Below are 24,176 nucleotides of genomic sequence, written 5' to 3' on the forward strand. Positions count from 1 at the left end.
GGTAAACAAAAGTCTACATTAAAATTTCAAGTAACTTCATGGAATTTCTTCACATAACACAAATTGTGTAGCATTGATCATGAAATGGACACAGTAGAACAGGTTTTCTCCAATCCTCACACTTTTATTGAAAGATCAAGTCAACTTTTTGTTCAAACAAGGAATTGTTGGTACTGGTTCAAGTTAGAAAGTGGGCTATCAAAGCTATCTTGCTGAAGAGACTGGGGATCCCACACCATTTTTTTCAAGGCATTTGTTGCAGCGTTTTCCTACATTTGAATCTGGTGATACATTCAGCTGTGCAGCAGGAGAACTTGACTTGTCGGAGTTGCGGAATGAAGTATGTTCTAGGTTTGTTATCAGGGGGCCTCTACTGCAAGCTTTGGTGCCGCTTTTTGCGCTGAGAATCTTGGCATTGCCATTAGTAATGTCTCTCCAATAAGTAGCAACATTTTCACGTGACCTGACGTGAGGAAGCTCTTCACAGTACGCAGTCTGTGCTTGCACGTTAGTACTGGCTTTTTGTTCAGGATACAAGAGAGGCGTATGACTATGATCCAGACGGTGGCTTCCATTCACAGAACTCCATTCACTGCAGCTTCCTTCATCCCTTCCTGGAGTTTCTTGAAAATCAAATTCCTGAGTTCTTTCAGAGTTAGTTTTCCATTTCCTACATGACTGGATACATTTATTGTCTTTCAAGACTGTTCTTTCATTCTTGCTCTTAAGCATATGAGTTGGCTCAAACATAGTGTGACCATTTGTGAAGCCGGGTGCATGCGTATCTTCTGTAACTTGAAAAGCAGATGAAGGAACATTCTGATGTGCTATATTACTAGCAGCGCAAAAGAGTCCTTTGTCTACATTTACAACAGGGCTATATTTTTCTCTTCTATCTTCATTTGGATAAAACTCTGACAGAGCATCTCTTGAAGCACCATCCAGATTTTTAGAATTACTCCCATTCTGAACATTTGAAATTACTGTTTCATGAAGCATACGGTGAGTTTCAGTCTGCATTGCATCAAACTGCTGTCTCAAGTCCTGTGGTACACGTTTCTGGACAACTTTATCATTGGCTTTTTCAGTAATGCTTTCACCACATGATTTGCCTTCCATATGGTTTGACCTAGACTGAAACACGCGATCTCTTTTTGAGTACTCGGCTCCAGGTGGTAGATCAGAATTATATAGCAGACCTAGCAAAGGAGGGAAGGAAATAAATTAATTGAAGAAAATGTTAATGCTGGAAGAAAAAAATACATTCTTCTGGGTTTTTTGTTTGTTTGTGGTTTGTTTGTTTTGGTTTTGTTGTTTTATTTGGGTTTTTTTTAATAAAGAATTGTAAGCACTGTCAAAATAAGCAGCTTATACTTACATTTCCATTATCAAGCTCATAAATAAATAGTACTTCTCCTTCCATCTACATTTTCATTACTACAGGCATTCAATCAATATGATCAAGGAAAAAACAAGTATAGCATCCAGCATACCTGCATGGGTAGACTTGCTTTGGGGAATGTGTCGAAGAGGTGTTTCGAGTCCTTTAGCCATTGTAGCAAGCTTACTGGCAGCGTTCATTATTTTCTTCTCAGCTCTGCCAAGAATTGCAAAACATGAAAAAATATATTAAAGTTTAGGAGTAACTCCTTTTCAACTCTGCATTTTACTTCAAGGTAATGTTAGCGAGAACAGCAATGCCAGACTGCTCAGCAGTGACCCCATGCCAATCTGAGCAGGCTTGCAAGACTTCAGGTCAGACACTGTTTGCTCCAAGGTGGACAAACACCAGATAAACATCTACACACCTCTTTCAAAACCAACAGTAATTTCCAAACATGCTTGAACTTACCCTTCATGTTTCCCATTATCAGTCAGAAGTTGCTGAAGGCATGTCAAATAGTATTTTCGCATTTTCCGTGCCGTTTCTTGGCGCTCTCTTAAAACCTCCGCTTTTATCATTTCAGCAGCTCGCTCCTTACTTTCACGGATATAACAAAGCATATCACCTACAAACACACTTCATTAGTACCAGTTTTCCTTCAAGGGGGGAAAAAGCTAAATAAACAAACTAGGATCGTCAAGCAGACCGGGAGCATGTCGGCAAGGGCCTAGATTTACCTGCCAACATGCCAGCCAAATCCTTCTGCCAAGTGTTGCCTACTGGATAAATGCCACTGAAGACCAGAGCAGCTCGGTATGATCCATTAGACAGATATTCAGTTGTTCAGTTCTCCATCTTCAGCAGCAATAGAAAACACCAGGCACAGGGATTTGGGAGGAATGCTGGCTGGTAAAATGCAGGTCTAGGAATCCTTCGATGGCAGTGCGGCTGGCCTTTGGGGACCTGCTACACTCAAGGAAGACCTGGAGCTACACTTAACCCTCTCTCCTCAGCCAAAAGCAGGATACAGCACAAGAGAAAAGCAGGCTGTCCCTCAGGTCAAGCTTCAGGGTATGTGGATTGTTTGCTGTAGAAACAAGATCAGTTCTCAAAATACACTTTACCACTTTAAAAGACATCATACAGTGCAACAAAGCAAGGATGACATAACTCATTTTGATTAATCTTGTCTAAGATTATGGTGACAATTCCATTTCTCACATTCACTCTAGTAAGAAGGAAAAATTTACTTCCCATGCAATTTGGCTGTCAGATTCCTGTGCAAGTTGGCTAAGGACGAAGAAGTAACAAAGCAAATTATTTTGCTCTTGTAACTTTTTAGTGAAGACTTTAGTACTTACACTTAATCTTGCTCACAGCTTTAATGTACTGAGCACGCATTTCTTCCAGCCCTTTCACAGGGTCACAGGATGTACAAGATTTTGAGACGCCTCCCTTTGACAGGGATCTGAAATGCACAGAAGTCACACTGCACAGAAAAGCAGCTTATATCTTACAAAAAAAAAAAATCAGCTTGCTTAGATTTTTTTTTTTGAATACCTTGGTGGTGTTCCCAGGTCTTTCAGTTTAGTCTTCATCTCAGAGTTCTCTGCACTTAGAGCTTCCAGAACCTTCTCATTCTCTATTAAAAAAGTGATGAACCATAAAATCACTGCATGTCTCTAAATTCAAGTTGAGTTCAACAGCAGTTATTACATAAACTGCTGTCTCTGGTATAAGAACTCAATGTCACAAAGCATCATCAGCAAACGTACAGCTGTCGCAGCAACAAGCAGATAGAAATTGGTCACAATACACTTCAAAAAAAAGGAGGGAAGTGGAACCCCCACCCCACACAACACACACAAACCACAGCCTTTGGTGGTTTAAGACTATTTACTCACTTGGTACAACCTACTACCTCACATCTGCTCTCTTCAAGTTGACCCTTTGTCAAACCTGCTTACAGTGGCCTTTCACTGAGGCACGTTCAAACAACTCTAGAGAGTTACTGACCCTCAGGATGCAGTTTGAGACCGCTCTTGAACCAGGACCTTCAGGATGTCCAATTCCTGCCATGCTCTAATAAAGCCTAAAAACCCATGCCCTCAACACTACTGTGTACAGCTTCAGCTGATTAAAATACTGCAGGAAGAATGATCCTCTTATTCAATCATCAACATGTTTTCCTTCAGAGAAAACATAATTCTTTTTGTTCTGCTCCTTAAAACAAAGGCCTCTACTAACTTCAGTACAGCTGAATAAGGGGATAGAGTTCCTCAGACACCAACTGAATGGGAACTGTGCTCCATATGGTACAGTAAGCTCAAGTAGGAAAGAAAATGTTCTTCACCGCAGGAACAAAGCAAAGTGGGCATTCCTCTTACAAATGCTCTCAGAAATCAACCTAGACAAAAGGAATTCTTGTTGCTATCAGAGACAGATGAATCAATATGACTTCCTCTGAGTGAAAAGCCTACAGGCAAAACTCATAGAGAGATCCAGCCACAGGAGTAGTTACAGGTAAGGCAAAGGGGTTTGATATACCAAAGACTTTTCTTCCTTGTTAGCCCAGTTTTTACTACAGCCAGAGACTTCTACCAAGCTAAATAAAATAATAAAGGATAGAGTCTATTATCCTGAAAGGATGACAGATGCTCATGATGCAACAGCATCCACAACACCACAGGTATCAAGTCAGATAATATTGCCATTGACTAACTTGATGGCCAAGTCTCAGGGAGCTTTCAGGAGTGGACGCTATCAGTCTGTCCACAGAAAGCAATACCAATATTGAGAATGCCAAAAAATGAGATGTCGGAAAGCAAAGAGAAGGCAATTACCACAAAATAACACTACCCCACAGCCAGTGGGGTGCGTATTAAACAAGAGTACTTATTAAACAGGAGTACTGGATAACACCACTACTGGATCAGAAGCACTGTCCTATAATGGAAGAATCTCAAGTAAATTACTTTGTACCATCTTTTCCCATCAGAAATAGCTTCAGAAAAGCCTTCTTTTCCTACTACAAGCAGAAGCCTTCCTTTCATGGACTCTTCCAAAAACCAAGTAGATATTTCATATCATTTGTAGAGACAGTCATCACATCGGAAAGAAAGATTCAAGAACTGAGACCCATTTTCTCAGTCATCTGTTCTGTGTTTCTCATTTCAAAGTGACACGAAGGAAAAAAAAATCTTGATTTAAAAGGTAGAGACTAAACAAAGCCTACTTAAAGCCTACTTTAAGGTTCACAAGAAAAAAAAGAAGAGAAACAGAACTACAGCTTCAAGCTATTACTTACTGCAGGAAGGTATAAGAAAACCGTGCTCGGTGGCTTACTACTACTGGTGGCAAGAGGAATCAAGCAACATTTGAGGCCACTCTGCTCTTTATACTCTCACTATGGGGGAAAGAGGATGTTCACAATAGCAGCGCAGCCCCAAAGGAGACAGCTAAAGAACTCCCTGGCTCCTATAGATTTATCAGCATATGTGTAAATAAGCACATGTGTGCATTACCTGTATAACCCTCATGGGCAATGGGATCCACATGTACACATATTCAAAGAACACCTGCCACACGTTCGATTTTCCTCTATTCTTTTTCTGATACACATAAGAGCACTAAAGCGCTAAGTAACATTTAAAGCCAAGAGGGTGGAGGGCAGTTCTTGGGAGAGGGGAAAGTCAGTTTGTAGCTTTTTGTTGTGGGAGGCTTATTTTTTGTGAATTTTTTTGTTGTTGTTGGGGTTTTTTGTTTGTTTTGGTTTGTTTCAGTTTTTTTTAGTACACACACACCCCCATTCCATGCACTGAAAACTAAATGATACTGCAGATGAAAAAGACTCATGCAGCTAGCAAGCCAGAGCCATTCTAAGTTTTCTTCAGGTGACTAACAATCCCAACCTTGGATTTGCTCTGACTTAGCTTCGTGTTCCTTCACTGCAAGCTGAAGATCTTTGTGGGCTATATCCAGCTGTCTTTTCAACTCCCGGCATACAGCCACTTTTTTCAAGCTCCTGGCAGCACTGTTCACAGCAAAAACCTTCCTGAGACCCAAAGTCCCTTTTTGTACTTTTCTGACCTACAGCAGTCATTGCTAAAAGTTATACATCAACCATAGGACCAAAAACAGAATCAAGCTCAAGCTTACTATTTCCGGTGCTCTACTTTCTCTTGCTGGAAAGCACGTAACACATTAGTCTAATTAAAATAATCACAAGAGGCTGGAACCATTACAGAAGGTGCAGCAGCATCTACCAAGTTGTTGAGCCCTCACAATGCGTCCCCATCAGCGATGACTAGAGTCCTCAGTCAGCTATACGAGACTTGTAGGTTGAATATTTTTTGTTATAATTACTTAAAAAAAGAAAAGCCACCAACCAGGGTCTTTTGTAGTCAGCTGAAGGAGACTCTCCCAGCTGGGAAGCCTCACATGCGGCTGAGTCTAGTTAAGAAATTCACAAAGACTGGGCTACTTCCAGGAGAGCAACGGCTGCTCTCTACAGCCAGCACAGGGAGCTCTAGAGGCAGAAGAGCTGCACTGCTTGTACTGTTGTTTTGTGTTTAATAGATGGTTTGTTATTTTGGTGTTGAAGGAATTCAAGACACACTATAGGCATAAGGCCAAAGACTCTCTTGGGTTTTCTTGCTTTATATTTTCTGGTTGCATAAGAACTCAAACTGAACAGAAAGCCTCAGAGACATTTCTATGCCTCCCATCAAGTCTTTCCCCAGCTACACTGTCTCCAGCTTTGCCATAGCACATGTGACAGCTTTGGGAAGAGCTGTGATGCTGGAGGGCGAAGGAAGGAGGGCGAAGGAAGGAGGGCGAAGGAAGGAGGGCGAAGGAAGGAGGGCGAAGGAAGGAGGGCGAAGGAAGGAGGGCGAAGGAAGGAGGGCTGTGGGATCCCGTCGAAGGAAGGAGGGCGAAGGAAGGAGGGCGAAGGAAGGAGGGCGAAGGAAGGAGGGCGAAGGAAGGAGGGCGAAGGAAGGAGGGCGAAGGAAGGAGGGCGAAGGAAGGAGGGCGAAGGAAGGAGGGCGAAGGAAGGAGGGCGAACAGAAAGCCTCAGAGACATTTCTATGCCTCCCATCAAGTCTTTCCCCAGCTACACTGTCTCCAGCTTTGCCATAGCACATGTGACAGCTTTGGGAAGAGCTGTGATGCTGGAGGGCGAAGGAAGGAGGGCGAAGGAAGGAGGGCGAAGGAAGGAGGGCGAAGGAGGTACCTTTGTCTGTTCCAGTTTCCTGCAAGGGTGGCTGTCGTCTTAGCCTCTTATGTGCTTCTGCTTGGTGTCCAACACTGTACACAGGAGGTCTTGTCACGTCCCCAGTTTCTCCTTCACCACGTTGCAAGCAACAGTATACTTCTTTATTTGAATTACTCACCAGCTCTTCATATTTCTGCAATTGAAAAACACTTCCTGAAAACCTAACATGTAGAAAAAAAAAGTGTTCCACACTATCTTAACGTAGGTAAGTAATAAGTTATGCATAAAAACAAGCAGCCCTGGCCACCAAGTAGCTTTAGTAATTGTAACACAGGTGCTTTAAACGTGCAATTGCAGCTCGAACTAGGAGGAAAATGTGCATCCTAGAATATAAATGGAAGCTTTACTTAGTGTAATTCACTACAACAGCAGTACCTGGCTATTTTGAGTTTTATTTTGGAAATGTCAGTAGCTCTTAACTTTGCAGAACTACACAGTGTCTTTGAATAGTTTTTTAAAAAGGCCTATCCAGCAGAAAAAGGAGTTGGAACCATTTAGAGTTTCCGCATGAATAGGGGTAGTAGAGGGACGGGAAAGTTATTTAGAAAAACCTAAATCCTTCATTTGTTGTTATTACGGTAGCATAAGAGAAGACATTTCTAAGTACAAAAACTTCATTAGAAAGTGGTTCAAGCCAACCAACATTTTGAAGTTCGAAGACCTATTAAAAATACTTTACCAAGAGACATTCATATCTATTACAGAAGATGCATCAGGCACAGGAAAAAGCCTTCTGATTCTCTTTACCACTGTGAAAATAACTCGTGACAAGAAAGCTTTAAAGGACTACTTCCTGAACAGAAACATATTCCCACTAAAAAAACTGGGTAATATTGTCATGAGAAATCACTTCATACTCATTTCCCCTGTCCCGCCTTTTCTTAAAAAAAAAAAAACAAACCACAAAAAAACCAGTTTCTTTGTCTGTCCTATTCTTGGATAATTCCTCAGCTGCCAAATGCTGGGTGGCAGTGGCATTTCCAGTGGGATGCTCTCCATAATCAAAAACTTACTACAAGCATAAGCAATGCAAAAAGAAGAATCTGCCAAGCCAACAGAAACAGAAGCTTTTGGACAGAATTCTACGAAGTTAAGCAAGGCTATTATTGCAGAGATAGATTGATTTGTCAGTTATTCAGTTCTACTACAGATAATTTGCAAAGAGGATTTACTGTTTTCATCTTTATTTGAATCGGGCGGGAGGGGAGAAGGGGCACACAGAGTAACACGATTCACAATCACTATCCCATCACAATTTTAAAAAATTAAAAAAAAAAAGCAGCTATGCATGATGGGCCTTAATGACAGAACCCACCTAAGAGGTCACAAGGAGCCTTCAGCAGGCTCCTGAACTTAGGATGGTGGATTCATTTCCTTAATTTATGAATCTTTACATTACAGTGACACTCCCAACCAGGGTTCCTCTTCTTTAAAGACTGAGGGTGTCAAAACTACACCCACCCTTTCCTTTTTTCCCTTGCTAACAGTGGATTTAAACCTTTAACAGTTTTAAATGACTCTTGCTATCAATTAACTCAAATGTTGGACTCTCCAATTCTCAGTATTACATGGATATTTTATATTGGGAAAGAACATATATGAGTTACTTCTCAAATCTCTTTTCTGGCTGGCAGCTATAATTTGCAGAAATATTACCTCTTTCCATTCTTGCTCTTCCTTTTCCAGAATTGTGTAAATTGTACTTCTGAATGCCTTTTGTAAGCAAGCCTTCAGTTTGTCTTTGCATTGAAGGTTTAATTGAGCATGAGCATCAAAATACTTATCCTTCCAAGAATGCTTACTACGTGTGCATTTGACTAGTTCTTCATGGATTTCACTCAACAAGTACTCAAGCTCAACCAGAGTCTTCTCCTCATACTGATTAATTTCCTCCATCAGTCTCTTTGTTTCTTGAGCCTCCCATTCTCGTTGCTTTTGGTCTAGTAAGATCTTTATTTCTGCCTCTTTCTGAATGGAGAGATCATTCTTCTGCTTTGCAAGATCCTCTTTTGCTGTTGCAAGTACCTCTTTAATTCTGTTTCTATGATCATCTAAGAATGATCGGTAGTCTCTCTCATTTTGCTCTTGTATCTGCAGGATTTCTTCTTGTTTTTCTTTGTTCCACTGAGCACGAGCCTTTGCTAGTTCTGCTTTGATAGTTGCAGGAATTTCTTCATTTTTTAGCTCCAGTTCCTTCTTTAGGGAAATTACCTTTTCTTCAAGTTCTTTCACTCTTGGTCCAGATTTCTCTGTATTCTCATATTCTCTCTTCCATTTCTCTTCAGCAGCTGAGAGAACTAGGGCTAACTGGTAAATATATAACACAGTCATTAGAAACATATACATACATTTATATATACATAAAATATAACCATGGGTCATCATTAATCTATTGGAGATTATTTTCAAATTATTTCATAAAAATATAATCCTATATATGCAAAAAAATGGATCACAGAATATCACAGAATCAGAGTATTAGGAGTTGGATCAGAACAAGAGTACATTAGAAACATCTTTCCTTAATGATTCCCCACCTATGACTGCATTCATTCCTCAGTAATATATGGGATCTGGAAGACTGAACTGTTCATCAGTACACATATGCAAGTATTTTGGGCTACCTGCTTTGCTGCAGTCTCTTTGTGTTCTTTTTCCCATTTTTCTTGTTCTACCTTTAAATTTACTTTGTACTCTTTGAGGTCCGTTAATTCTTGCAGCCACCTGGCACGAGCGTGGGTTAAAGCTGCATCTACCTACAATCATAAAAAAAACCTATTTCAGTCACCACCACCAAACACATTTTTATTATAAGTTCCATGTAGTAGTGAAAGAACAGACCTCAGTTTGGATTGCCTGTGTTTACAGAAATTAAAAGAATCAGGCCAGCAGCATCTGATGCAAAAACAATACCAAAATTATAAATATTAAATTTATTTTTCTTAACAAAATGGTGTAAACTTCAAGTCAGTTTTGCTCAGTTCTGTTCAAAACTTCTGCAAAACATGTCCAACTGTGTGAAAAGTTAACAGCTAGAAAAATAAGCTACATGCTACAGCTTCTTCAGAATTTTTTTTAAATTATATATTTCTAATATAGCAAATATCAGCTACCAAGCTTAAGAAAAAGTTAGTGGAAGAGAACACTTTTTGTTTTTTCAGGTGACTTAGTTGCACATGGCAGTTTCACAGGCTCCGGGCAGACAGAACAATTATTTGTTACCTGGCTGGCAAGATTTTTACGGTATTTATTTTCCAGTTCTATTTCCATTTCTTTTAAGACCTCTTCAGAGGCCATATTTTCCTTCAGAGCCTTCTGGATCTGCAGCCTCTGGTCTTCAACAATCCCTTCTAACTGTTTAGTTGAAGCTTCATCCACAACTGTTACTCTGTCAGTTTGGCTGCCACAGTCATTGCATTCAACTACAGTTCTTCTCATTTCTTCCAGCCTACTTTGCCATTCTCTTTCTATTTTTGCAAAGACTTGTTCTTTATTCTAAGGAAAAAAAAATAATCTTTTTTTAATAAAATCTCCCTACTATCCAAATAACTAGAATTCCACTGGCATTTAAACAAACAAAAATCTGTTTACATCAATAATCTTTCCTAACAGGAGAGCAAGACCATGATCAGAAAACAGAGTCTGGTAAACAATGAGTTTTGTTTTTTCTTCCTCATCACAGCTTTCTTCTATGGTATAGGATATACAACACACTTTTATATGTTAACTGAATTAAACAATAGAAAGTGTAATCACCGACCCAGTGATCAGGGTGGAAAACTCCAGCATACTACTAGCTGTGACATTCAGGACATTCTGCATGTTACTTTACAAGGTAACAGGTCTAGGGTTGGTTGGTTGTTTTCAAAAAAATCTCAATCATATGTAATACCTACTGACTTCTTCAGAGGCTCCTAAAATGACAGATCCTTAAAAGTCATTTCAAATGGCAGAATAATAGTACTTAAGTCTATTTACATAGAAGTTCTCCTGAAAATAGGCAAACCAACAACAATAATTTGAAAGCCCTTGGTTTAAGCTGCACACCTCTTTTTCTTCCTTCTCCCACTGAACTTTGGCTAATGCAACTTCCTCTTCAACCTGCTGTTCTTTTTCCTCCAGCCACTGCCTCTTTGCTGCTATCAGAGAACTGCTGTGTTTCTCCTCAAGCTCAGTCCTCAGAAGATTAAGAGAGTCTTCTTTTTCTTTTAGTAGCTGTTTCTTGAGCTAGAAAAAAAAAAATTAAAATATTCTCCAAGGGATAGCAGACTGCTCTGGTACACAGTGATCAGAACGCATGCAAGAGACAATTAACTCTCTAGAACCTGTGCACAAGTCTTACTAATGACACCTAGACAAGAGATCCAGCTCCCAAAATTAGGTGTTCTAAGTCATGATATCAGAAGTTATTAGAGGCTATTGCTCTAAAAATAAGTTTTCTTATCAAGCACCTTTATTCTCAGTGTACTTTGAGCTGTACCTCTTTACTGTACTTAAGTAGGTCAACTGTGTTGCTAAGCAAGTAATTTCACACTTCAGAAAAGCAGTTTTTAATCAATATAGCAGTCTGAATTCATTATTGCTTAAAAACCCATGGTATTTTCAGATCAGTTTTATATAGGGAGAAAAGAATTTGTATTGTCATTCAGATTTTGGAAAACGTCTCATGAATGTAAAACCTCTCACTGCTGAGTAAGCAGTCCTCAAGAAACAGAATTATGAAATACCCAAACAATTACAAAGTTAAATACACTTACTGATATTAAATCTTTTAAACAGTCTGAAATTACATGGTTTATAGGTATCTTCTGTAATATCTTACAGGTTTATAGGTACCTTCTCCTCTTTCAGCTGTTGTTCTCGCTCAAATTTCTGCCTTAAAGTAGCTTCCAAGTTGTTGTTCTCCCCACAGACTCCAATGTAACATTCCTTCACCATAGTCATCTCTCTGTTCAGCTCTTCTACGTTAGCCCTTCACAGGATAGATTATTTATTATCAATTAGACTTTACACTCAACAAGACAGCAAGTCTGTTTTAAAACGTGTAACTAGCACTGAGGGCTGAACAGGAAATACGAAAGTTTCAGTAAAAACAGAAAAAATGGTAAGTCTTACTTTAACTGCGAGATTGTCTCTTCGTAATTTTGGATAAGCTGCTGTTTTTCTGCAGCAAACCTCTTCATCAGGTCTTTCTCAAAATATGCTTTTGTATCCTCATGATGTTGCTGGTAAGTTCTTTCACACCTACGATTTCAAGAAAGGAAAAAACTACCTGGTTTTGTTTCCCTTCCTTTTAAACTGGCTTCAACTTTTCCTTAAGTCTAATGCTGACCTCCCCTTGTGCCTGATAGCTGGTCCAAAATGACACATGCAGGCTGAAAGTTCACCAATGAAGCTAAATAGAGTTAGCAGACTTACCTTTCAATGGCTTCTTGTTTATCCTGATCAAAATCCTCAACCATCTTTCTCATCTGACAACAGAGATCTTGATTTAGGCTTTTCAGTTTTTCCTCTGTTTCCTTCAGTTCTTGAATAGTTGAAGTATGGTTCTGGACAGGCAAGAGTCAAGTAATAGGTGAGTTGTAGAGTACCTTTTCTAACTACAAGTTTTAACACAGGTTTTTGTGGTGGTTTTTTTGTAGGGATAAGCACCATCCCTGTCTCACCTCAACTTCATGCATTAAAGTTTCATTAGCCTTTCTGAGTCTCAGAACTTCTTCCTCAAGATTATCAGAAACCAAAGGACTGGCCACCACAGTATCATTCAGATTTGTCACAGGCTGAAAATAAACAAAATTAAGATGATATCTTTCAAGATATACATGATTTGGAAGTTAAAGCTGTCAAATAAAAATTTTACTTAGAAACAAAAAATAATCCAAAGGAAATTATTGTAGTGCAAGATATAACATATCTTATCTACAGCAATAGTAACTGTTATTTCAGATGAATGCTTGAAACTTATAGCATCATGAAGGTTTAAAGAAGCACACGCTCGATGGGCGAGTGTCAGGAGGAAGGAGCCAGGCTCTGCTCTGGGATGTCCAATGCCAGGACAAGGGGCAATGGTCCCAAGCTGGAGCACAGGAGGCTCAAGCTGAACATGAGGACAAACTTTGTGAGTGTGAGGGTGGCAGAGCATGGCCCAGGCTGCCCAGAGAGGTTGTGGAGTCTCCTTCTCTGGAGACACCCAAAGCCCTGATGTGTTCCTGTGTGATCCTGCTCTGGCAGGGGTTGGACTGGGTGATCTTTTGAGGTCCCTTCCAACTCCTAACATTCTGTGATTCTGTGTGCAGGCCATATGACTACTATCATCAAACAGAGCATACTTCTCAGGCATACTGTATTCCTATCCCACGTCTAGGTTACAATGTATAGGTTACAAGAGCAGTTGGTATAAGTCTGATCAATGTATAGAGGAAAGTTAATAATGGGGGTGAAGAGAGATGCAATATCAAAGAGATTCTTTGTTGATCAAATTACATGATGAAGGCCCTATGAGGCAATGTTTAACTTGCATAACCTAATGTTACTAGCAGCTTTCTCAGGGAAATGAGAAGGTCTTTTTGGCTACAGAAAACCTACTTTCTCCAGTAAAATTTAGTTCTGAAAAGAGCAGTGGCCATTAAATGCTATCAAGCAAGTAAGCCATCATATCAGAACTCCCCTAATAAGGCATATGCTGCCCAAGTTCTGCTATTTATTTTGTTTCTTTTTCACCAAAGTTACAAAACAAGGTATCATCCAAATGGCAATACTTTCCTTAAGATCAAAACCAGATTTACTTAGTTGCTATGACTACTCAGTTGTGAGTAAATTCTTTGGTACATTTTCATAAGAAGTTTAAATGTTAGTTTGGTTCACTAATATCCAGTGCATCATTACTTTTTAAAAAAGTGTAAAATAACAAACCTCTAGCTCTTTTGATGCTTTTTTTGCTGTCAACGATTGCTTGTATTCCTCTAATGTCTTCTGGCAATCTTTAAGATCATTTTGTAATTGAGTAATCTGGTTTCTCTTCATTTTATTACTGCTCAATAAACGTTCCAGCTCAGCTTTTAATTCCACAATAATTTCGTCTTTAGAGAGCTCTTTATCCATGTCTCTATTCTGTAATGCACTATTAGGGAAGACATAACCAGCTCAGTATTTAAGACAAAAAACATTTATCTGAAAGTCAGTGGTAGCAAAGAGAAGAGCAACTAATGCTACCAGAAATACAGATGCCTAAGAACAATAAACTTGAATGAGAGAACATGAATACAAAAGCAATATGCTTTTCCAAGTTGCAAAAAATATGTAGAAAAATTGTTCATTCAGTTGTTTCCCCAAAAGATTCATTCTAACACGATGTAAGCTATGTTGAGACAACTCAATTGGTTGTTTTAAAAGGTACCCTTACCATTAAATAACTACATGGAATCTTTGAGCAAAAAGATATCCATGCATATAGTTCATATGATCCAAGGAACAACAACATAATCTCTATAAAAACTGAAGACTAAGCAGCAACTAGGCATTGAATTTATGGTACTAGTTCAGTTTCCTGTTTCCTAGATTACCTGGCAATGCAAGCAATATTTGAAATATCTACCAAAAAACCCCCTGTATGTTGATCCAGTAAGGCCATCTTTTACACATCACCTGTATAATTTCTTGAGGATTTTAGATTTAATTTCAACAAGAATCACTCATTACCTGCAGAACCTTGGTTTCTTCCCAGTGATTTTTTTAATTCCCAAATCTACGTAGGAATCACACAGGTTTGTAGACTCTCCACCTGCATCATTCAGAAATACTCCAAGCTTGACAGCAGACTCATACAAAGCTATTTCTTCCTTCAGTTCCATTAATTCTTCCTTAAAGGAAGAGACAGGAAAAAGTTACACTGTGCAGAAAAACTCCAAGCAAACACATCAGGCCCATGATAACTCTTCCAAAGGAAAAAAAAAACCCAACACAGAGCTATTCTTTCTAAATATAGCAGTATTTAGCTATATTTACTTGAATTATCTAGCATTAGTTTTATTTATTTATGCTATCATTTTTATACCTCTAGCAAAGCATGTTAAAACTACAAATTCATTAGGGAGTGTTTTCTGTTGCTCAATTCTTATTAGTTTATATATAAAGTTATGAATTATTTCTTTTGTTCTTACTTCTTTCCCAATGCCCTTGTAAACTGGATGACAACAGAAAAATATATAGCTGGAAAAACAGTCTATTACTCTAGTACTTATTAGGATTCATAATTTCCAAGATGACAGATTTAAGTCAAATATGTGACCTGACTTGGAAACAGACTTCCGCTTGTATTTTACAGACAACTCTTTAGAATTCCCTTTTATTGGCAAAAGGGAAGTTTCAGAACACGAGCAGGTTAGACAGATGTATGATATTAGATTTGTGCCGATACATGTACCCCTCCCTGCTGTGTTTTCATGAAAAAAAAAAGGAAAAAACAAAGAGTCCAACATGCAGCACTTGGAGATCAAGTACTGGGTAGTCCTTTACTGAAAGGAGACATGATTTCCCCAACAAATAAACAGAGTTTTAACTACCAACCTCTTAGCTATAACAAGCCCACCCCCAAAACAATAAAACAGTAAAATATTTATTAAAATTAACTAACCTGCAAAGCCTTGTTCATGTTATTGTTTATCATGTGTGCAGACTGAGCTTGTTGCAGCTGAAACCGTAACTGATTTGTCTCCTGCATTGAGCCTATCGTAGGAAAGAAAATGGAGAGAAAGGGTAAGTCATAAATATGCAAGAAAGATATGCAATCTGAAAAAAAGATCACTGTTAAAAACAGCGATGCTGATTCTGGTAAATAGGTATTACTCCATTTCTACTTCCTTGAGCTCACTAATAGAAAACACAAATAAGAAAGGCAAAAATATTTCTGCCTGAATTGAGTAGGTGAAGGTTACTACAGGTCTCCAATTTAAACTGCAGTTTTTAAAGTTTGGGAACTACATTGGCTTTTTTTTTTCTCTCAGAATTTTTAATAGTAGCTTTAAAATAAAATACCACAAGGAGTAAGATGTGTCAAATGTTTGCTTTCTTCATAGCTCACCAGAAGCAAAAAAATGACATTGTGCTATTATGCCAAAAATTCAGAAGGAACAGAACCACCTTGGAAAATGGGCCATCCACTCCAGGTGAAAAGTTTAGCTTTATCAGTTTGCCAATTTCTTACTGCTTTAAGGTATTTAATGAATATAGCACAGAAAAGTCATAGGATTTCTTCAACTGGCAGTTGCACTCTTTTTAAATATCCTATCACACATAATACAGATCAAATAAGGTTCTTCCCTCCTCTACCCTGACACTTAGGCTCTCTCTAGAGAGATTTTCCTTCCAGACTACCACAGCTGTCAAACACACCACACTCTTAAATTAGAATTCAGGAAGACAGTCATTTTGTGTACTGAAGATGTTTGGATGCTATGAAAGACATACATTACTATCAAAAGACTTCAATGTGTAAAGGTAGGCACAAGCCAAATACACAGCAGAACATTACATGTGTTATCCCTACTGACAGAAGTTTCCAAGAACCAGCCACAAAAACAATTATTTTCGCATCAAGATTTGAATTTAGAATGGCAATTCATATCAAATGCCTAATAAAAAATAAGTAGCTTGCTTCCAAAGGCTGTTATTTAGTCCAAAACTAACTTTACACATATGAAGCACAAAATGCATATAAAAATAGTTTAAATCGATGATGTCTGGGTGTTTGGTGGGTTCTTTTGGGGATTTTGGGTGGCATGTGTGTGTTTTTCTAGGGGGTAGAGGGGGTGTTGTTTGTGATATTCTCTATGCAATCCTGCTCTAGCAGGGGGCTTGGGCTAAATGATCTTCAGAGGTCCCTGTGATTCTGTGACTTAACTAATTTAAATCAGACTAATGCTCTGCATTGGAAATGGTATAGTACATCCATTTACATAGGAACATAGATGTGCAGTTTCATACTTAAAAAATTGCAGCCATTTCTGCAAGGAAAGATAAGGTATGAGTAAAAGGCTGACCTGTTTGCAGTAAATTTGCACACTGCTTTTGGCTTTCTTCTAGGCTTCTTGTCAGTCGATTTATTATTTCAGTTTTTTCACATTTGGTTTCTTCCAGTGTTTTTTCAAGTTGCTTAATGTGCTCTCCTAGATTTTTGCAAAGCTCTTTCTAGAAAGAGAGATTATTTTTACTCATGTTACAAACATCTATCCATCCAGCATAGTTTCAGATATAGAAAGTCAACACATACAAGACACAAGAGAAAAGGAATCAAATTGGATACCTAAAGGGGCAGAGGCTAGCTAAATCAATCACAGATAAAAGTCTATCCTTGGGTGACAAGTCATCTGTTTCCACATCAAAGTTAGATTTTCACTAGGAGGCAGTAAGTATACTTATATATAAACACACATGGATGTGAACTGTTTCATATTTCCTAGAGCAGCTAATATTCAGCATGTTAGATTGCCCCCTGCAATTAATCATATACAGTCTGTCTACTGCAGACAAATCAAGGCTTCATGTTATTTATATTAAGCCTGAGCTTAACTCAATTTAGTTTAACTGAGCTTAAGCCAACTAGCAAGTTCCAATGCTCTGCAAGAGAGGAACTGAAGTTTTCTTCACATGATATACAGAATAGACCTTCAGAATAGACTATATGTTAAGGCGTGCCTAGACTACACAGCTCGAATATTTCTAACAGTGTAATGAATTCTTATTACATGTCAGGTAGAATTATTTTAATAAGCTCTATAACCATGTGACATGATCCATAGCAAACTCTATCTTAAAGTCAGTCTCCTCCCCGCCTTCCTCTTAAATCCTTACTTCTAAAATGAAGTTGAATGTTCAGTGATTAGGGATCCTTGATCATTTTGAGACTAAAACTTAGCAATAGACTGTTGAATAAACAGTTTTTATAGCTGAAATAATACCATATAATTTCTTAATTAGTTCTTTTCTTTTCCAGATTTATTTGTCGGTACTCGTTCAAAAAGAAATTGTGTACAGAATGAAAGCTCGAGAGAAAAACTAAGACCATGAATTCTTGCCTCCTCTGCATCTGCTATGTACAAACACACAATTTGATCTCACAACTTCTTGGAGATGCTTATAAAAGCTTACCACATAGGCTTCACAATATTGAGAATAGTTAGAATTTTCTTTCTTTCTCATTTGCTTAGCAACTTCCAGAAGGTCAAGAAGTGCAGTTTAGGAAACATAGGGAGCTCTACAGCCTCCCCAGTACAGTACTCAGCATCCTAAAATAATTTCTCACCTGCTCTCGGAGTGCAGATTTTGTGGTATCAAGTTTCTGCTCCAATGATAATACTTGCTTTTCATATTTCTGCTTGAGTGCTGAAATAATGGTCTCGTGTTGTTCTCTGGCTCGTTGAAGGGCATCTGAACGCTGAAGTTCTAACAGCTGCTTCTGCATGCTTTCCATGGCTACCTCTGCCACTTTGGATTGCTTCAATATCTGTAGAAACAGCATTAAGGTCGCTCCCAGTTACATATATTTTAGTTTTGATCCAATATTCTGGATGTCAGTTCAATTTTTTTGTGCAAGAGTTGCTAAAAATTCTCAGATAATTCCTGGATTTTAATATGAACTATTTTCCACCAACGCATCCTATTTATTCATCACATACTCAGCTTCTGCAATGATCATGAACAGTGTTTAAAGAGACTGGCATATATGTTTAATGCAAATACACTACAAATAAGCGTAGAGATCTTCCACAATAAACAGTTTAAAAATATTTCTAGTACCTGCTCCTCATTGGCAGTAAGAGTCTGAATTTGAGTTTCAAGGGCCTTTATTTGACCTTCAAGATGCACTTCCCGTTCCTTTCCATTCTGATAGAGTTTTTGAGACTCATGAAGACTAACAGCCAAGCCATCCTTTTCATCTTGAGAGAGACATAATAATTGTATAAGAAACATGGCCAGCCACCCACCAACTTCATGGAACGTGACTGTTCAGCATCCCTGCTCTACAGAACCATTTACTATAAGCCCCCTATCTCATACTGTGGGCAACAAGCAGAAGACAGAACAAAAATATTCAGTCAGTCTCCATTCAGTAACCACTTCCTCCCTCTGATATCTGGAAACACTCTGATATATTGTGCCTCCAGAACTCTAGTGGACACAAGCCTCACTCTGTCAGCACTAGGAGCTAGCATCATCCCTTACACCATTTAAAAGGAGAAACAAAACAATTCCCCTGGAGGAACAGCCAAGACACAGCAAAATGTTTGACAGCTGAAGTTTTCTCTCTCCTTTGCTCCTTTTGCATTCTAAAAGTTATATTCTTTATATTCTTAATTCTTCAAGCTCTTTTTTGTCTGTTCCTATAAGAAAAGTGGGACCAAGACAACCAGCAGTCTCCACTATAGCTTTGATAATTTTGAAAATGTTTTTCTACATACAGTCCAGGAAATGGCTTGTTAAACCAGATAGCACCAAAAAAGCACGTTTTTTTTCACAGATGTACACTTCTCCAATAGGAGTTTGGATTTTGGTTTTGTGAGGTTGGTTTGTTGTTTTGATTTTCGTTGTTTTGGTTTTTTGGGTTTTTTTTTGGGGGGAGGGGTTGGTGGTGGTTGAGGTTTTCTTGGTGTGTGGTTTTGTTGGGTTTTGTTTGGTTTGTGGGGTTTTTGTTTGTTTTAAACACACTGCTTTGGCAAACTTCTCACTTTTCTGTGCATTTTTAACACCTGGTACTGGGAACTCCGCAATACAATGATGGTCTTGAGAATGCAGTAAAAGCTAAGACAGTTATGCAGTCAGGCACTATTCCAGAGAATTTTCTTTCAAATAATATTGAGGGGAGAGGGTTAGGTTCAAATAATCCCAGATCAAGTCTATAGATATGCTCAATACTGGCAGAGACACTACCTAAATCAAAATTCAGAATAAAAAAAGTTGCTAAATATGAATAAAAACTAAGAATTAGAAATCTGCACAAAAACATTTTACCTTTGACCATCGAAAGCTGATGATTCAAATACCTAATCTGCTGTGCGCTTTTTTCTAACTTTTCATTAAGTTCTTCCAGTTGCCTTTCTCTTGCTTTATTTAGGACTTGAAGTTGCAGAATCTGCATATTTTCTGAAGAATCTGCCAAATTTTAAATAACACACAGACAAGTCAACACAGTCAACTAACCAAGAAAGTTACGGCCATAAGTAATGCCCAAACATACTTCTTCCATACAGTGCCAAATTCACTACTGATACACAAAATGGCATCATTTTTTAATCCATGTTTGATTCGCATCACTTGAGTTGCTGAGTTGCTCTGGCAGCAACAGCTGAAGAATTGCAGGAACTATCAATGTAATTCACACCTAATATCAAGCCCAAATAAAGGTTTACGTGCTGTGAATTCACACACAGTCTTGTGGCAACTATAAATTTTCAAGATGCAAAGTAGTTCTGCCATTTGAAATGTACCTAACAGAAAAGCATGTTTCCTAAGGTACAAGAAGTCATTATTTTCCAATATTATAAACAAGACAAAGCATCAGCAAGACTTGAGACCAAGCCATCAAATATAATTTCATTCACAGTTTCATCAGTCAAAACTACATTTTTAATAGCATGAAACTCAAACACTCTGAACAGAAAAAGATGATTTCTAGATAAAGTGGGAAAAAAATCTAGGGAATAAAACCTCCACCAAACCAAAATTAGGGCTATTACCAATGTAAGCTTAAAGCAAAATAAAAGAATATATACATAAACATACTTTTAGTTGTCCTCTTACTAAACATCTACTGAAATCAACAGGTTTTCTGTTGCCGATTTTCAGTGGACTGTTCACACAAGCTTATTTAATGTCTAAACAGCAAACACTTACTATCATCATTGCCCAAGAATTCATGTTGCAAATCTTCAAACACTTCATTTCTCCTAGTTCCTTCTTGGATTACTGGAATCTTTTGATGAATGCCATTCTGGTATGGTTTGTAAGTCACTTTGTATGATTCTGGCGATTGGCCACTGACAACATCTGATGCAACAAATTGCTGTTGTAACAAAAGATACATAAGAGGAAATAAATTAGAACTACAACTGCAGCCTTGCTCAATGAAGAATATTTTTCATTTTACAGGCCTACACTAAGAAGAGCTCTAAGCAGCTCCTCATTTTCAGACTCCAATCCAGCACACCATTTATGTGTGGTAGAAATTTTCATGAAAGCTTTCACCTCAGGAGAGCAGTCAAGTGTCAACTTCAACAGCATAAGCACACACTTAAGTGAATCACGTTAATTCTACCTCATGGAATTCTACCTAGCCAACAAGAGAAGGAAAAAATAATCATAGCATGCACATATGAAAATCCAGTTATTTACCAATTCATTGTTTTAACATGCAAAATAAACTACAGAAGACTCTGATTATTGTCTAAACTGCTAATGAAAACATTTAGAAATATTACTACCAATAGTTAAAGACCTGTGAACATTTTTTTTTCAAATGACACAGAAGAATGCATCAGCTTCTGAAATACCTTAAGGTGTTCCTTTGGAGCATCTGGAAAATTTATTATTTTACTTTGCTGATTATTAAATTCTGGTTTATGGCCATTTGTATATGGCCTGAAGTTTTCAGGAAGATGATACACATTGTTCTGTTGGTAGCAAGTTGGACCATTAAACCCATCTCTACCAAGATACACATCATCAGGATCTTCTTGACTGTTCTGGCCACAGTAATCTTCTTTAACATTATATAAATGTTTCTTCTCTTCATCATTATGTAGGCCATTCCAATTCTTTCCATGTTTTTCAACATGATCATTTTGCTGATCACACAAGAATTGTTCAGGGTACAGATTTTGTCCTTGTTCATAACCCTACGAGTGGATAAGAGGTTTAGAACTGCTCTCTCAAAACTCAGATTATACCACCCCCACTTCTTTCCAGGGTTATCAGCCCTGGAGTTAGAAATGGTTCAGATTAATAGCAAAACATGTCACCTACATGAAAAGCGTTTCTCTAATGCATTTAAGCAATATTTAGCACGTTATTATGAACAAAGAGTTCCTACTAATTACATCACTGCTCATATAAGCTTACATTTTGATGATCATTCCACCTTCCATCAAGCTTCCCAGGCTCATGTGATCTAAAGAAAGACAAACAGCTTACCTATGTACTTATAACTTCAGGGAAAAAACAAACAAGCAAAAATACAAACAAAACCCCAAACAAACAAACAAACCATCTCTTTACTAAATTAAGTGGCATTTAGTTTGTTTCTCATGGAGCACAAACCATACTGCAAACTACACTACAGCTCCCCCTTTACTTAGATTGCTTTCGAGCATCTCATCAGCTGAGATTTTGCTTTATTCTCAAAAGCACAACATAAATAAAAAATGGTGCAAAATGCCTTACTGCTCCTCAGTTTCATGAATGCTACAGTCTGAATAGCTGGAGAGCTGGTCTCCACTGTCCTCCAGCATATCATGGGGAAGGTCTGTCAGTAGTTGTTGCAACTGAAACAGAACAAACAACATTCATTATATGCTTTTCAAAAGAATGCATACAAGTTCAGTTCAAAGAGACAGGTGAAATAGGCCACTTGCACAAAATCCTGCTTTTCTTCCTCCAAGGAAAAGTTCATAACACTGGAATTCACAAAGAGACTAACAACACAGAATGTTTAACAGACTAGAGTACCAACCAAACTATTTTTATGGCAAACTCTTGTTAAGAAAAGAGCATGTCCTGGGACAGACTACTTCTGAAAATGATCTGGAAACTAGCCTACATGTAGAGTCCTGTGAACCCCACCTTGCCCCTGTTCCAACATGCATGACCCACAAGGCCACCACTAACTTAGTCTAAAGAAGTTACTTTGTGCCCATTGCCCCTAGTCCTGTCACTGGGCACCACTTAAGAGAACCTGGCTCCATATCTTTACACCCTCCCTTCAGGTGTTTATATACATTGATGAGATTCCCTCTGAACCTTCTCTTCTCCAGGCTAAGCAGTCCTAGCTCTTCCAGCCTTGCCTTAGAGAAAAGATGTTCCTCTCAACATTCTGAACTTATAATCCTATTCACATATTCTCTCACTCAGCCACCGTGAAATAACAAAGCTCTTAACAAAGATATCATAAAATAGTTTTCTTTTTTTTTTTAATAAAACACTTAAAAGATAGAAATGGGAAGACACAGGATATACAAGTCTTCAGATTAAATAATTTGTTCTTTTTCACCTCTTGTTCTCTTGCATAATCCTCTTGGTCATAGTCTTCATCTTCATGTTGAGTCTGCAGAGCTCCAGTATCAAAGTCAAGGGACATTGTTTTCTAATGTTTTTGTGTATCCAGCAGAACCTATCGCAAGACAGGAAAGCATCACACAGGATTAAAAGCATGGGGGGAACCAAGAAGTACTACCCTTGCTTTCTGAATTAAGTAACCAAACACACACAAAAATATTTCTTGAAGCAAACATTGTACATTATCAGTATCATTCACTTAGCTTTTTTTTTTCCTCAGTATATCTAATGCTACTAATGTAAGTTCACTTACAGACATTATTTTCTTCATCTTCTAACACTGTATGTGACACATACACTGTGCATACATGTTTATAATTACATCTACTAAATCTTGCTTCATTTATTTCTAGAGAATGACTGTATTTTGTACTAAATACTGAAAGCATGCTGCTGCTTGCAGATTTTGATAACAGCTCCAATAGGAAAAAAAGGAAAAGTATGGAAATAGGAAAAGTATCATGTCAGTTACAGATTTAACTAGTTAATGAAGAGACTCAGACTCCCAAGGACTTGTCTACACTGAGTAGTGAGTTCACAGTAAGGTACAGTGCGTAAGTGCTGGCTCACATTTGGTTGCAAGTTAAGTTACTCCCTGAAGAAGAGATACACCTGACAAGTAGTTATGAATGAAAAAAAGGTTGATGAAGACTTTACAGAATGGCACATTCTTTGGGCATACAGGTGTAGCACATGCTGAAGTTTCAACTCGGCATGAAACAAGCTTTACAAGAGCATTATTTCCAAGTTAAAAGGCATAATGTGTCGTTTACTTCATTATGTTTAAAGGACCTGCTTGCTCGCTGATATTCAAATAAACTCTCTAATACAGTGAGCAGGAATTCTAACAACACAAGTACCTGACTCTGTGCACCCCCTAAAACACCAGCTTTCCACAGCATGACGCTGAGGCAGCAGCCATCTTCCCCCAGACCCGCATCAGCTGTAAACGGCCAGCCCTCCCTCTCCTCAGAGCCATTCCCAACCACAAGAGCTGAGGCAACCGGACACAGCCCCGGCTCACTGGTTCACGACTGGGAAGAGCCGCAATCGGTCACCGAGAGCTGGGTGAGACGGAGGCCGAGGGGGCTGAGGTGTCGGCTGAAGAGCTCGCCTCGCACTCCCTGTGGCAGCGCCCGCTCCTCAGTCTGCCTCCCTCTCCGCCTCCTCACGGCGGGCATGTGAGGAAGCAGT

General features: G+C 38.5%; 1 protein-coding gene across 1 annotated transcript; it reads right to left on the minus strand.

Annotated features, from left to right (window-relative positions):
- Nucleotides 1-204: 204 nt before the first annotated feature.
- CEP152 (centrosomal protein 152kDa) lies at nucleotides 205-23,004 on the minus strand. Its single transcript, XM_010180932.1, has 26 exons — nucleotides 22,918-23,004; nucleotides 22,092-22,192; nucleotides 21,771-21,819; nucleotides 21,203-21,547; nucleotides 20,547-20,715; nucleotides 19,665-19,805; nucleotides 18,453-18,592; nucleotides 17,959-18,159; nucleotides 16,697-16,844; nucleotides 15,292-15,383; nucleotides 14,358-14,518; nucleotides 13,572-13,779; nucleotides 12,326-12,439; nucleotides 12,078-12,208; nucleotides 11,775-11,903; nucleotides 11,496-11,631; nucleotides 10,707-10,886; nucleotides 9,882-10,154; nucleotides 9,284-9,415; nucleotides 8,316-8,966; nucleotides 6,618-6,792; nucleotides 2,945-3,026; nucleotides 2,746-2,852; nucleotides 1,853-2,009; nucleotides 1,494-1,597; nucleotides 205-1,199 (listed from the first exon to the last, which is right to left on the minus strand). Exons 1-26 carry the CDS (start codon nucleotides 23,002-23,004, stop codon nucleotides 205-207), a joined length of 5,208 nt encoding a protein of 1,735 aa, XP_010179234.1.
- Between the last annotated feature and the right edge of the window lie 1,172 nt (nucleotides 23,005-24,176).

This window comes from Mesitornis unicolor, unplaced genomic scaffold (assembly GCF_000695765.1).
Source record: "Mesitornis unicolor isolate BGI_N332 unplaced genomic scaffold, ASM69576v1 scaffold14113, whole genome shotgun sequence".
Classification (NCBI taxonomy): Eukaryota; Metazoa; Chordata; class Aves; order Mesitornithiformes; family Mesitornithidae; genus Mesitornis; species Mesitornis unicolor.